The sequence below is a fragment of the Bactrocera oleae genome, chromosome 2, assembly GCF_042242935.1.
Source record: "Bactrocera oleae isolate idBacOlea1 chromosome 2, idBacOlea1, whole genome shotgun sequence".
In the NCBI taxonomy this organism is placed as follows: Eukaryota; Metazoa; Arthropoda; class Insecta; order Diptera; family Tephritidae; genus Bactrocera; species Bactrocera oleae.
The window spans coordinates 65,294,473-65,311,348 of NC_091536.1; the positions used below are offsets into that span (position 1 = coordinate 65,294,473).

At 35.0% G+C, this 16,876-nt stretch overlaps 1 protein-coding gene across 2 annotated transcripts in view; it reads left to right on the forward strand.

Annotated features, from left to right (window-relative positions):
• LOC106617165 (cytotoxic granule associated RNA binding protein TIA1) overlaps positions 1-16,876 on the forward strand; it is a 271,680-nt gene that overhangs the window by 129,090 nt on the left and 125,714 nt on the right. For both annotated transcript variants that reach the window (XM_070105504.1, XM_070105503.1), the window contains exon 2: positions 12,159-12,246. In XM_070105504.1, coding sequence (XP_069961605.1) covers positions 12,159-12,246 — 88 coding nt within the window. The remainder of the gene's footprint in view (positions 1-12,158; positions 12,247-16,876) is intronic.

Consider the following 16,876-nt stretch of genomic DNA (forward strand, 5'->3'; position numbering starts at 1 on the left):
AATCATTAATAATATTCCGGCGCAATTTCTTTTTTTTTTTGCGTTATTTTCCGCCTAAACCACTTTCCCTTGTTTCAGCACGTTTTTAAGTCGTTCGAATTTTTGCAATTTTTCAACATTTTTTCATATTTATAGTGGGCATGGCTTTAAATTAAATTTCTGATGTTATTTGTTATTATTGTTTTATGAGCAGCGGCGACATTGGCTGAAATATTTCAATTGTTGCTGTCCAGAGATGACAAGAAAAATTGATTTCCGTTCAAGAAAAAATTATAAATTTCATTTAAATCGTCTCATTGTTAACAGACTGAGAATGGTTGGCCGAGAGTTATCGGTCCAAGGTTGTGCTTACTGTGGTCACTTCAATATATATTCTCCTAGTTTCGTTAGACTAGATTTGGAGCACTTTGACTTTCACTGATTCAGCCATCCAAACCGGAATATATTGCCGAAATTAGGAATAATAACCGGTTTGCTATGAATTCAAAAGCTTATTTTTTGTTCATGACATATTACGTCATAAACAACTACAGTTACAATTATGTAAGTGCGATGTCATAGACATCTAACCTTACCTTACCAGCCGAATTGCTATCAAAGTATTAAATAAAATAAAAAATAATAAAAATAGGGAATTTAACTAAAAAGCTGATCCGTAATTTGCAAAAAGTAGCGATTGCAAAACAAAAGCCTGTTAGGTATGCTGGAAAGAAAATTAAAACGATTTACTATAATATCATTCTGAGTTGATACCGATTCCGCACCCTTTCTATAGAGGTATATACTTGTATTGTAAATTTCAACGCGAAAGTACTTTTTGAACTGAAAGACTTCCATAAAACCATATTCCCTAAAAGTTCTAAAAACACGATAAATCTCTAACAAATAATGCTTCATATCAAATCCAATCCAATCACAAACTACTTCCACATAAGTGCTCCTAGAGAGTGCACTGGTGTAGAAAAATTAATATGCACTATGCCAGTACTTCTTCCAATCGTCGAAACACTACTCAAACTCGATTTTTGGGATAGCCTTTAACTTCTTCTGCGAATTTCATTAATTTTTAGTTTTCAAATTCCCGTTAATTGCTAAAGCTATATAATATATTATATAACACACCCAAGCCACATAAAAATAAAAAATACCAAAAATGAGTAAAACCCGTCAAACCACAACTGTAACAAACTGATTTGATAATATTTATACCATGAACAGGGTAAATTAAGTTTGCTATGAAGTTTGTAACATCCAGAATGTAGGAAGATCTATAAAGTATATATGTAAACGATTAGCGTAACGCGCTTAGTCGATTTGACCATGTCCGTCTGTCTGCGTGTACGCGTTCTAGTCCTTCAGTTTTTGAGATATCAATCTAAAACTTTGCACATGCATTTTTTTCGGGAATAAGCTGCATTTTGTCGGAACCTCGAAAACATTTTATTTTTTAAGATATCTACACAAATTTTTGCATAAGTTATTGTCCAAGGCAACGCTACAATCTCCGAACAAATTGCTTAGATTGGGCTACTATAGCAGATCGAAAGCAAAACAGAGCCGTCAAAGAGGCACTTTTGAAATATGCTATAGCTTTGGTGCAGTCGAAGTTGAAGCTTTTTATTGTTATCTTTTTAAGTTAAAAAAAAAATAATAATAACATAAGTTAAACAGTTTTCTAAATTATTGGTGAAAGTATGAGAAATATGCGCTCTCCGGAAAGAACGTATTAAGTAACAGTAATGAGTATGGACAATAAAAAATGTAGATATAGAATGATAAAAACTTACAAAAGTACTACTTCAAATTATAAAATAAACGTTTAATAAATTGTAATTAATATTATATTAGTTGAAATATCTGAAATGCAGTTGTTCAATATAAATATTAAAATTTAATATGATGTACTGGATTGAAAATAAAAAATTAAGCAATAAAATAATATAGCGCCAAAATCAATAAACAAATGCTTTTGTCTGCGAACAAAACAGCGGAAATGAAGCGCCGGAAACGGTTGAATACACCTATTTGTAATTTTGCGGCGAAATAAATATGAATATCGGCACAAAACAAATAAATTATATAAATGCAAACATATAGGCAGTTAGATATATGTATATTCATATACTTAAATATATAACAATACCAACGTTATTGGCTTGACGCACTTATAACGGAAATGTTACGACAAAGCAATAAATTTGAAACTCGCACAATTCAAATGCCCCTTATGCGACTATGTATATATTTTAATTCAACAACAACAACAAGAAAAATACTCAACACAGCAGTTTGCACTCCAATGATTTTAATCGTTACAAAAAAAATATTAAATAAATGAAACACTGTCGTTCAATTAATTTTATGCAACATAAAAATGTAACTCATAAACAATACGCCGTAAGGTCCTGGCCATTCAATGACCGATTACGCAACACGCGCGATGGCTGCCAGCCATCGGTGTCAGCATAAATAAAGTCATTGACATTACATTAACCTAAAAGAGTGCGGCCTTCGACTGCCATCTTCCGTTAATTGGGCGGTGAACGTAGACGACGTTGTGTCGTTTTCACTTTTTCTTATTTTTTACGAGCTTAAACCTCAGTGACAAATTTGCATTTAAAGTGCTCGTAAATCGCGAACCTTGTTAACAACGAAAAGGTCTACTGAATGGCGACATTTTTTTGAGATAAAGTTTTCATAATTTAAAAGTTAAGAGAAGAGGAGCTCCTACTTATTAAGAAATTTTAAAAGCCATGTATTAAAGCAAACCGTTCAGCCGTTTTAAAAGTTTGTCCTGAAATTAATACGATGGGTTTATATTCATATTTTCATTTGAACTCAAAAAGCGTCGCTAACCGATTTCTATATTGAAATATTAATTTCTTAGAAATTTCGCTTCAGATGCTTTTTCGTTTCTAAAAAAAAAAATTGAGCTTACTTCTCAAATATGGTTTAGTTCCAAATTAGATCAGAATTATCCAAAGTAACTTTTTTAGCCAACTTGAGAGTGATAACCATCGAGGTATAAGATAAGCTTAAGGGGAGAAAATCCTCAATCTGTTATTAGGAACACAGCCCAAATTATCAAAACCCATTATTTCATATCGTAATGTTTTTTTAAGTGATGATGAGGTTTGAAATTTTTTAACAAACGTCTTGTTTTTACATCAGATATCAAGAGAAATAATGATGGAATATTCTGCCAACAGGAATTATAAACCGAAAAATCATTGAAGAAAAATACAATCGGAAATTGAACTCAACCGTGTCTACCAAAAACGATGACGTGATTTTGGTACAAAGATTGAAAATTGTCCAAGATTATTATGAATGAAATTTTTTCTTAAGTTAATTTAGGCATTGCTTTACATAAGTGCGTTTCAAGGTTCTGAGCCACAACGCTGAAACCTTTTTCTAATTAACTCCAAGGAAAGAAATAGTTGTCTTTTATGTACATAAATATATCTATCCACAACAGTTCTGATACCTTTTGCTGCAAAATGGAAAAATATTTACAATAACTGCAGCAAGAAAGCGAGTTTGGGGATAAACACCAAAAATAAAAAATAAAAAACGTTCGAAGGGACTTTCTGGTCATTTATTGGTAGCAAAGGATGACACAATAATGAATTTTGGTGAATATCTATATCAGAAGCAATGGAAAATTTACCTAATTTCTCACTTCTTACCCTCCTTTCTCAAAGCATTAATATTCAACCTTTGTATCACTGCGTTTTTAATCCTTAAATATCCGTTCTTAAATTATCTGTTTTATGTTTTATATCCTTATATATGACCTTGACATGTACCTAAACTCCGCTGTCAATATTTGTACATTAAAACGTTGTTTATGGCGCAATCGAGAGTCCATCAGACTCTCGAGAGCAGTCATTGCACAACAGCTAATAAATTTTGTGCTGTCAAATGGCTGCTGAATGGTAGGAACAAGCAGGAGTGAAGAATGGAGTATTAAAGATGTGTTTGGCAACCTATAACAGTCACAAATTTGGTTGCAAGTGTATAGTGCGCATTGTTGCAAGAGTAGAGTTCTAAATAGGTATTTGGAAACATATATTTTTTTTTGTATATATTACCAACAAATATAATTCTTAATTCATTAAAATAAATTTGAAATTTATTACCACCACCATTGATGACACACGTTGCACCGTGTAGGCAGTCGAAAGTGGAGCTTCGTCATTGAGCGTACGCTAACCGCCACTCCAAAGCATTTTCCATACATGTTGATGCCATCGAAAAGCAAATACATTTCGTTATTCCCTAAACAAATCGAGCGGCACTCAGCCATACACATACATGCAGCTCCATGTATTTACATTTTATAAACCATTTCATTTCATGGCATTTCATTTCGTGTCAAATAATGTCATTGAACATTTGTCATATGCCACATTTTAGCTAACAAAGTTTTTAGCTTGTCAATGGCGAAACCGAGGGAAACCTAAAAGAATCGCTGCGAGTTGGTGGCGACTGCAGCAGTAACGCAAAGGTGTCGTGACTTTGCCGCTGGTTGGCACTTAATGGCAAAGTCATCATCATTAGCTGCACCGTAGTGTCGGCAGTGGTGTTGCTGCTATGGCAAATATGGCAAATGAGGCACGTTGTCTGTCGCTGTGACTGGATTTTATCGCCGCCCACGCCAGCTCCACTATTTATGATCAACTCGCCACATACACTCTCCCGGCCGTGCAGTTTTTATTTGCGTTTTCGCCATGAACCATCATCAATACGCCATCATTATTGCATGCTATTTTTGCCAGCGCTGATGATTTTCACACACTTCTACGTGCAATTTCGCAAATGTTCATGTATGTGTGTGTGTGTGTATTTATGTGGTGGTTATGGCCGCTATCAAGGGAACTTTTTGCACCCGCACACCAAAGTAGCTGTTGCAAGAGTGTTTGTATGTATGTCGATGCAAGTGCACATTTATGTGTGTATGCATGTGTAAATGTGCGACACCCTCGCTGTATTCGTCTGCAACCAATGTAAATGTCATTGAATAATAATTTTTTATAATTTCTGTACATTATCGACTTTGCATGTGGCACATTAGCGTTGGTGTTGGCGTTATTAAATGTGCCACAGTGTCTGGCATGCTTATTCATGTGCCGTTGTTCACATTACACATACACACATCAACACGTGCAATATATGGTATACTAAAAATACAAGCGTCATGTTGTTGCATGAATGTGCATTCTGTTGTTAAAATAAATCGATTTTGTTAGCAAATGCATGATATTTTCGGTTTTAAGTGGCAAATGAATATAATTTGATAAATTATGCTAGTTCACAAACGAGCGGAATGATTGATAATGGCCATCCAAATAGCGATATGAATATTAATAAATATATTGGAAAATAGTTGGAATCTGACAACCAATACATTGCACATTATTATAAATTATCTTTATGTAAAATAGGGCACAGTGTGAAATAACTGTCTCCTAATCACTGGCTGCCTTCCATTCATCAAGTGATAGAGAGTGGCGTATCGAAAGAACTGTTCCAGCCTTTCAAACATACTGAACACTAACATGTTCTCTGAAGCCTGCGCAACTATGCTCCGCTTCTTTATTTAGTTGAGAAAAGTTTTTTCACCGTCAAATAAATTTTTAAGTTCCAAGCATGCATCGTTCGAAGATAGCGGGTAGAGGTATTAGTTACACTGGTAAACACTGTTTTTGACACACAAACTTAATGTTGCATTTTGTTATGTTGGTGTACCCTCATTAGCACTACTTATAATCGCGTCTAGTTTTTTTGATATATATTCATTTCTGACCTCATAAACGTTTGTAACGTTGTTTCAAATAAACGAAGTTTGTATTAAATACTTTTGACTTTACTTTCATGTATAGCAACAATGAAATTAAAAGAGGCACCGTTAGAAATCAACGAATTGCTGTACCTATTAGACTACCATATAAGTTATTTAGAATCATATAATACATAACGCCATACATACTCGTATGTATATAAGCTACCAACTGCCGTTCCTTTTAGCTATCCGACCAACTTTTTTGCTTAACACCTGTTAGTGTGCAATGGTTAGTGTGTGAGCAACGGCAGGAAATGCTGCAGATAATGATGCACTACCATACCAAATGGTGCATACGATTATTTCGGCTTTTTGTATGCCCATCGTAAATTATCAACCTTTTTGCAAGAAATGAGCAAAAAGTGGAAACCAAATTATCGCTTGCCGCAGCCAAAGTGGTTAGCAAATAGGTATGACTTCAGCGCAAGCAATAAAAGAGCAAGGTGTAAGGGAATTTTCTTCTTGATATAACCAATAATACAGATATGATGTTGGCAATGCTTCCAGAGACTTCGAAATCGATTTTCTCGTTGTGTGATCGTGTAAATGTTTATTATAATGTTGTGCATAATTGTGAGTTCTCTTAAAGGAGCTGTAACATGACCAGTACAAAAAATTTATTAATAAAAGCAATGCTTAATGAACTGTCTGTCTGAAACTTTTCCTCGAAATTTCATATCGAAGAATGACTAAGCCACAAATATCTACTATATTCGAGACATATAGGGTATCAAATGTAAAAGTCTCTTGCTCTCCACGCCAACAGCAGATGGCACACGTATTATCAGCTATGAATGTCTTCTATTGCCGCTTTATTGCTTTTGGACAAATGGTAGTACTCTAGGATTTTGGTAATCTTGACAATTACAAGATCGTTGTTCTAACAATATCGTCATAGCTACTTCTGCTAATAGGTCCGCTTGAGGATATTATGAGAGTAATGCGCTCTTTACGTTTACTTTCTTCACGATTTGGTAAATCATCAGCTTTTTACCTGTCATAATTGCCAAAAAAATTAATTGTGGACTCGTCGATATAATTTATTTCAATAATCCAATCGCAAGAAGAAAATCGTATTCTGTGTTTTCCCATTAACTGAATTACTACGATTAGTACGACCACGGTTTTCTAATTAAAAATTAAAAACAGCTTTACTGTCTAACCATTTTGAATTTTTTTTATTAAGGCGCACATCTAGTGAAAATTTTTCAAAAAATAGATTTTTTTTCATCTTTCGATAGTTTATACCTTTAAAAACAACATATGTATCTCATCTTAATCAGCTGCAACAGTTTAATATCATTTTCCGCAGTGATAACTCGAAGACAAATGATCCAATCATTATGCAATTTGTCTGCCTGTTCTGTATATAATTCTACATACAACGACCTATTGACCAGAATTTGGAAACATTTGTGCTTGGGAACCAATACTTCTAGTATTCAAAAATTGGGTCCTTCATTATATTAGCTGTTTTCGATTCGACATTTTTCTGCTCGCTATCTTTATATGTGAAGGCAACAATAGGAAGGGTAGCACAACAAGTGCTGCCAGTCTGTTTAAGCAACTAAAGTAGTTTGTTCGAGTCGCCAATCGAAAGCAGCTATTATTTAGTACTACCCATACGAAAAACTAAAAAACAAATGTAAATTCATAATATTCTATTATATTCTTTATAACTTATTTTTTAATTTTGCATCCATTTTCACTCTTCAATTGAACGAGTTGAGAAACTATTCCATTGAACATCAAATTATCGACTGGACTTTGTGCAGCATAACGGACAACATGCAAGCAATGCATCAAACATGATTGTCGTTTAGTTGGCAACTCAAACTACAATTTACACACCACACTTCCCCATACCGCATGCCACATGTCACTTATGCAGGAAGATACATCAAAAATGTGCATAAATATATCCTGAAATGCCTCCATGCATGTGTGGGATTTTATGTGACTATGTACACGTGTGCTAATGTCGTATTTACACAACTACTTTTGCGGTTCGCCGCGTACCAACGCACACCTTGCCGCGCTCGCTCACCAAATTGGCCACAATCCAAAAAAATGATGGCTACGAGGCACTAAATCAGTGGTGCCCCACGTGCTTATTTATGTGTGTATGTACGTATATCGACAAGGATATTTAAGCGCTTTAATACTTATGGAGCATGTTTTTCATGTACACACACATACAAGTATATATGTATGTATAAGCATGTGTGGGTGTTCGCTTTCGTTATGGAGTGGCCATCATGCTGGCGTGCAACATTTTTACTTCAATGCACTTCACTTCAATTCATTCAAGAGCAAAATGTAAACATTCCTACTTCGAATCGTATTTATGTATATGCTCATTTGTATATATGTATGCGTATCTGTGAGCTTCTGTTGTCCCGTAACATTAAATACATTCTACATTTATAAATATGAACCCGTATATAGAATTCTATATATATACCTATACAAGTTGCCACGCAACGGTTTGCTATCAGCACTTTTGTAGGCAAATAGTTATTTGCACACACATACATATGTTTGCCTGTTCGTGGGAGTCATAAATTCCGTTATGTCAAAACAAGTATGCACATCTGTTATTTCAACTTGTTATGCGACTGTGCCACAAATAACTGTATGCAGGTGCTTATGTGCTCATTCGTACAACCACTTGCATGTTTTCATGAGCAATTATGCACGTTACGATTACCTGTTGTTGATTCAGCTGTTCGTTGAAAACAAAATGGTTTTGCGGTACGAATTAGTAGATTTGAAAGCGGAAATGATTCAATACTAACAAATGCATTAGAGAGAAGCACAGTAAAAGGAGGTGCTTTACTGTAGTGTAGTTTCGCTTAACGACACCACAATATGTAGATAGCCAATATAATTTAAAGCAACAAAAAATGTATAGTTCGGTTGCAACGAAGCTAGAAAACCCGTCACAAATTTGATTTTGATCATCCAGTTTGTTTGATAGCTATATAATGCTTTGTTCCGATCCAAAAAATTTCTTCAAACGTTGTAGCGTTGCCTGGGATAATAATTCATGAGAAATTTCGTGAAGATATCTCATCAAATGAAAAAGTTTTCCTTACAAGAATTTGATTCTGATATTTCAGTTTATTTGACAGTTACATATATGCTGTTGTGGCCCGATATCTGCGGTTCCGACAAATAAGGAGCTCCCTGAGGAGAAAATAACGTGTGCAAAATTTCAGCGCGATATTTCAAAAACAGAGTACTAGTTCACGTATATACAAACAGACATGGCAACATCGACTCCGATCGTCATGCTGATCGTTTATAAATATAATATATACAGTTTATAGGGTCCTCGATGTTTTCTTTTGATTTCTCGCAGTCAATAGAATCGGAACGGGTCGGAGCTCTGCTGTGCATTATACTTTTGGATAGCTGAGCTTCGCGGGAACTTGGTCAGTACTACCATTACTTCTTGCCAAGTCCCTTTAAGCCCAAAATGGATCGCAAGAAGTCTGGTGAACTAGCTCTTTGGAAAAGGACGAGGTCAAGTCTTAAACACCGGGGACCTCACAACATTTTCAATCATCCCTCTGACCTAGTGGATACAGAAACAGCGCCTAAGAAGATTTCTATTGCTTTCAAGGTGCTTTGTCAACTTATAAGATCTGATAAGAAGAGTTCCATTTTCTGGCTTCACAAAGGACTGTATATAATAGTTCAATATCAATCTCCTAAGTCAACCATTGAACTTTACCAAACGAAATCTGAGCCTAGAGTTTCTATAAATACGACAATTTCCTTGATTTTTAAATGCTTTTTAAGTGTTTGCAATGTAATTTGGTATGTTCAATATAAATTTCAAGCACATGTATTTAATTTGACAGCTACTCTACTAGAAATTCTATACCTCATACAAAAACATGATGTAAGCTATTGGTTATTGAATTAGGCTGTTTTACTTGTCGATGTAAAGTGTTTTATAAAAACATTTCATGAACAAAAGCTTTCCATTAATGTTAGCAGAACTCCCTATTTGGTGTCAAAGAGGAGGCTTGCTCAACTATAACAAAGATCTGCAACTACTTAAGTGTATCGTAAATTATTCGGCCAGAAACGCGATGATGTCTTAGCATAACTACCTACTGATTTGTCTCGTTATCTATAGATATACAGTAAACTTTCATAAAGCTTGTTAAGGTCTTTCTCTGTATCATTTTTGTGAATTTAACAAATTACAGCAGTTCACTGTGGGTGGAAATTTATTTTTGGCTTATCATCTTTGCAGACACAAAAAACTTAACGAAGTTGGATTCCCATATCTGAAAGGCTGTGTCAAGTTCAGCCCATCTCAACCCACCACACCCAAATTTGTTCTATCAAAAATTTCTTAATCTTAAAATTTCTGTAATTACTCATAAGGAATTTTTTTAAAATTCACCACATTTCACCTCAACACATATTTATTCAGCACACCTAAATTTATTCTATCTCAATCACCATGATTAAATATTTTGACCTACTATAAATAATTAGCAACTTAAAACAATTTTAAAACTCGCCACTCTTCAACTCAATTGTTATGAAGGTAATAAATTGTAATTAGTTTAATTGTTCCTTGGTATTATTTACAGTTATATTTAAGCTGCGTACGTTTGTATACATACTTACAAAGAAATGTTATATATAGTAAAATATAATGCGAGCAATACGAGTAACCTAAAAAGAGTTTAAGTTCTTTCTCTTAACACATTACATCGCCTGGCATAAAGGAGTGATTTATGTAATTGTAATTCTCGCATGTAATGATCCAATTTCCTCATTTCTCCGCATATCATCGCGGATTATTGTATTATTAGTATATATACTCGTATGAATGTATTTTGTGCCTCATACAAACATATTTACATATATTGAAAGAAACTTTCTAATTACGATAGACAAAATAAAAGTCATGCCCTTGTATAACAGCAGCGTCATAATTACCTCGCAAAGTAACGCATATGGTAATATACAAATACATACATATCTATGTCAACAAAGGGAATACGTGAAACGACAAAAGGTGTGATTATTTTGCCACACACTTCTTTTATCTTCCATCTCAATTGCAATCAATCAAAACCACGGATACGTAACTTAACTACGAATTCCTTTTGCCACCGAGCGGAACCTGCCAAAACACTAGTGAATCGAGTAGACCGAGTAGTGCACCAACAACGACTCGCTAACACACGGTTATACGCTCGCGTTCGCATACTCGAAACACACACAAAGACATATCACATGCCACTAACCGCATTTAGAACGTCATGCTTGTCGCTTCATATGAGCTGCTACAAAGTTTCAGCTAAAAACATAGAGTATATGTGTGTCTGTGTGTATGTGCATGTATTGCTTGACGACTTGCATGATTTTCGAATTCCAGTACAATTTCCTTGTAATACGAAACATTGTCATTTGTCGCAGTTGTCGGTCAACGGTGAAGACTGCAATGTCACAAATTTACAAACTTCAACACACACACACTCAAGCCTACACCTATATACTTATACGAACGTTCGCCACTTATGTGTGTGCAACAAAAACTTTCAGCGCCTCAATTTGTTTCACTCTTCACTGCTTGACATAACTGTAAATGTGCGCTTAAGTGTATGTGTGTGTGCCGGTGAGCTTACTTCGTCGTCATGTCTCATATGGTTGGTGTCCAAGTGTTGCCGCTCGTCATTACAAACCGGGAAGTAGCATATCTGATATCTTGCCACTTAACTGGCAACTATCACCGCTAGTCATGCAACACAACTGCAAAATTGCACATGTTTTGCACACAAGTGCACAACCAACAACCAGTGGGTATTACAGGCAGGTACAAACACAACCACAAACATTGACCGAACCAGCAGGCCCGCCCACACATCCTCTCGGCAGCGTGTGCTATTCCGTCAAGTGTGCCTCTTGTCTCACCGCTGGCGATTCGTTTGGCTCGTTGTCGCCATAGTTGGCGACTTGGCGTTACCATTAACTATGTTTTGATAATGTCAACCGAAATTGCACGTTTCGTATGTCACTTTTGGCCACTTTGAAGTGTTTGCACTTGAATTGCTGTTGCCGTTGCTACCTACCGGATTTTCCTCCCCCGAATGAAAAGGAGAGAGACAACTAAAAGTATAAGATGAGTGAAACTGTTGCATTATAGTCGAAAGAGGTTTCTATTTTTAGCAAATATTTAATCTTGTCGTACATTTTTCGTTTAGTATTGTTTTTGTAACAAGAAAAAATTTATTAGAAATATTTTAAATTTAATTTCTTAAAATTTTCTTCTTTCTTCCAGAGCAATTTCATATTTTCGTTGGTGATTTAAGTGCAGAAATCGAGACGCAACAGTTGAAAGATGCATTCACGCCCTTTGGAGAAATATCGTAAGTCTGCTATAAGCAATAAAAAGAAATAAGGGAATTTATACCTTTGAATGAATTTATAATACACGAGTCAACAATTTTCTTAAGTAGTAAAAAGTATTCAGTACACCTGAACGCAACCTAGCCACCACTTTCAGAAAACAAAAAATTAGTTATCGATTATTTTTAACTTTAAGAACCCGAAAAGATGCTGAACATGCACAGCACATACATATTTATTTTTAACTTTGAATTAAAAGCACACCAATACATCGTCATTAAAATCTGTATGATGAGCTGCATTGATGTTGGATGGAAACAGATTTGATATTACTCCTAACTTTAAGCTAAGCTCTTCCTATGTGAAATGTTGAAAGAGAATTTTTAAAACAACTTTTTTTCTTGCGATTAATTCTACGGCAAGTGGCTGTAAAGTTTTTTCTCATATTGATAAGCCATATGTGGCCACATCTCTCTGATTTTCTGATAAAACTACCAGACTCGCTACTGTTCTGTCACTGCTTTCGTTTCAGTAAATTATGCTCCACACTTTAAGTTCTTAAAATAACTAATCAGTTATGGTAGTAAGTTCAATTATTAAATTTTGCAAGCAAATTAGATTTTGTGAGGAAATTGTCTCCTCTGAGAGTTACAAAATAAATATTATATGGATATTATTAGCTGAATTATTCAAACTTGGGTTGTGACATAAACTATAGCTCCTACAGATTATTGGGCTTCGGTTCAGAAAGGAGACTAAGTTTTTTTAACTTTGTATTTTAATCAGCTGCTGCAACCGACAATGATTTTTCTATAGTAGAGTTTTGTTAATAAAAATATTTGTGGATTATATTATAGTTTTACCATTTCTTTAACAAAAAGTTCATCTTTTTACCTTTAACCGATTGGGAGTGTACAAGTATAGGTGACATTGGTGAATAAAATCTTAATGAAGTACCTAAAATTATGCTAAAATTATGCTAAAAGGATTGTGTTTGCATACATTGATGTCTGCATATATAATTAATGAAGGACAACGAATTTATCGTCCTTCCAACATACACATATCCATCCATGAACGAGGAGGGTAAGTTTGAAAAAAAGATGCTCGACATATTCTCAAATCCCTTAAATATTTTAATGCTTTTGCTATACAAAAAGCACCCTGTCTATCTATCAAATTCGAATAGTAGTAAAAAAATACAAAATATAAAAAACCATAAGAGAAATAATAACAAAAAAATAAACATTTCGCTAAACACGATTTGCTAATACAAATAAAACAAGCCTGCGCCTGAATAACTTTTAATTATGTGCTCTAATTAACAGCAGCAAACAGCGAATGGTAAAAAAAAGTAGGAAAAGAAAAAGCGAAAAGCAAATAGTGCAAAGGAAATTTCATAAAATAAACTAAAAAGCAGAAACAACATAAAAAAGCCGAAGCATGGCGCAGTAGTGCAGCTGCTACTAGTTGCCATCAAAGACTATTTTGCGCCATTTGCCAAGCACAACTGACATACTAAATACGTGTGTGCATATATATGTATATTTGTATGTGTGTATGTTTATGTATATGTTTATATATATATATATATATATTAGGGTGGAGCGAAAAAAAAATTTGTATTGGTTATTGATTATAACAAAAGACAATTTTTGGACAAAAAAAATAATTTTTTTTAACATCTAGAGGCGGCGGACTCAGTTTTAAAGTAAATTTTCGAGTTTAAATTTTTATTTCGTAAAAAGAGAGTGGTCCAGAAGCTGTGGAAAGTCCTCTTTCAGGCCAATTAAAAGTTATCAACTTAAACAAATTTTTTGTGGTCGTTAATGGAGTTTTGAAAAAAGTCTTAAGCGACAACATGTTTTCCTTAAGCTTTAAATATATTTTGAGTCAAAAACCGTCACATTCGGTAATTTTAATATAAATGTTTAAACCAAAAAAAAAAAAAAATTTCCAATTGTCCAAGAGATTTCGTTTTTTATAATCTACAGATTTTACCCTCCGCCTAAACGAAAAAATTAAATAAAAAAGTTTCGCTCCACCCTAATATTATACCTATATATATATATATATGTTTTGTATTGAGTTCTTAGTGGTGAGACGTGCGGCGAGTGTTGGTGGAGTGCAAACAACGCCAACTGGTAGCGGGAATGAATGAAAAAGTCAAATTTCATACAAATACAAATACAAATGCATTACATTTGAGCTGCGCTAAGTTTTTCTGTAGCTCAAGTATGCTCCTTTTTTCTGCATTTTGCTTTTATTTGCTGCTACTTTCCCCGTTTGCATGCTTAATTTATGAATAATTGACGCGCTGATGGTTAGCCGCAGAGAAGCCAACCTACCACCCGCCAAAACCGAACCATCCAAGTAGATTAACAGTCGCTGTGAGGCACCGAATTGGGTCCCTGAGTAATCAAACGAGCGTACCAAACTGATGAATTCTCTCCGCTTGGGTGTGTGTGTGTGTGTGTGTGTATGTGGGCAACTAGAGGAGGACACACAAGCAGTGGGTGAATTCGGCGTTTAAGTCGCCAAAGGCGCATCAAATCCATCAAAACAAACACAACAAATTTCCACTCAACGCAACATAAATAAAAATAATATATACTTGTATCTAACTACAGGCACTTAATTAGCACAGCGGAGCGACCCAAAAGCCGACTGAGCATTCGCTATTGAAGGTTTTGTATCTGAGGGCTTGCCCCCCACTCAAACATCGACGAAGCCACGCGGCAACCAACTGGCATGGCAGACACACAAAACAAATTAATAATTTAATTTTCGACTTTTGCCATAACCAGCAACACAACAGCAGCAACAACAACCGAATACCGTTGCGTGCGGTAATAAAGCAAAAGTCGAGTAAAAGTGGCATAAAAGTTGCGTGAAATAATAAAACGGTAGTGGAGTGCGTTGAACAACAACAGCGCGGAGGGGGGTTTAGTATGCGGTGCGCGAGGCGCGGTTGTTGAAAAAGGTCAGCATTCGAATGCCGGACGCTTAAACATAGAATCAACAGCAGAACGCTTAAAGCAAACAAATTTGCAAACAACAACAACAAAGCCAGCAAGACCCAGCACTAAAACATTAACACCAGTTATAACAACACGAATAAGGCAAGCAATTGAGTGCGCGCACATGCAAGTACAATACATACATTTAAGAGAATTAAATGAGGTGACGGGGCGTATGAGTAACGCATACGCATTAAAATCACCAACAAAAAGGTTTTTTGAAAACATAAGCGAGTGTTAAGTTAACCCAACTCAAACCAGCTGTCCCGCGCTTATGCGCAAATTAACCGTTAGCTGCTGTTGAAATCCATCAAAAAATTGTTGGCTGTCAGTCGAATAGACACACCGACACCCGGTGCTGAAATGTAGTTAAGCTTTTTGCGCAAAAAGCCGCTAGCTTTGTTGTTGCTGTGTAAATAAACTATAGTTTTTCAGTTAGTATCAAGCCATTTAAAACTTTTTTCTGTGTTACGCGCCTCGTCAGTGAGTTAACTTTTAATTTTTTGCTGTGCGGAATCTTTATTTCGATGTTGTTGTCGGGACTAGTTTTATGCTTACCAATTGGTTTACAACCTATTTTTTTAGGGTTTGGGAAGTGGTTAAATTTTCAAAATTTTTGTTTATAATATGTAACTAAGGATATGTGTGAGCAGTTAACAAATTATTAAATTTACATTAGCTGGGAAAATATTATATGTTCTGCAGATGTTGCCGAAATCTCATCGAGCGATATAAATTTTATAATTTATTTTGCTGATCTGAAAGTAGATCAAACAAGTAAGGAAGGTCTATGAGCGGGTGTTATCGAACATTTTATACTCTTGCAAATCGCAAGGATATAATCCAGTGATGTACTTTCAGGCGTTGGCAAACTATATAATAACACTAAGTGGAGCTAAGGGAAGTATTGATAGATTCTACCCATATTTGACATACAGACATAGTATTGTATTATATGGGAAGTAGGCGTGGTTGTAGTTCGATTTCGCCTATTTTCGCACTGGATATCTTGGATAACGCACTTTAAGTAGTTTTTAACAAAACCGCTATATGGAGAGTGGGTGGGCTTATCATCCATTTTTACGTTCCCCGACATTGCCTTCTAGGTGTTTAAAACTTCGTGGCAAACTTAATATATCCTATTGAGGGTATATGTAAACATAGAATACACTTCGCCAGGTATCTGTATGGTCACTGGATACATATAAAAGCTTCTTAACAACATTATAATACTGCGCCATATGGATTCGAATATAGCATCATAATATTATATATAATATATTTATATGATATTGAGCAGTCTGCGGTGCTAAGCATTATAAAGTGTGATAGATGTAAAGTAATTAACAAGAAAATGTGTATGCACTGTAGACGGAAATCAAATTTATGAGAGAATACAGGCTAAAAAATACAGAGAATTCATAAAGCTGATAAAGACATCTATATAATTTAAAGGGCCGTCAGGAAATAGCATTAGTTTGTTGACTTTTACTAGTCTTTTCGACTTTATTTCCTAGGCAACAACTTATCTTTTCAATTATCTAACAAACGTTGTTATGACGCTACTTTTCAGTACGTTAAGCCAACTTATTTGTTAAGTTCGCTTTTATAGAAGTTTCTCCTCACTTGT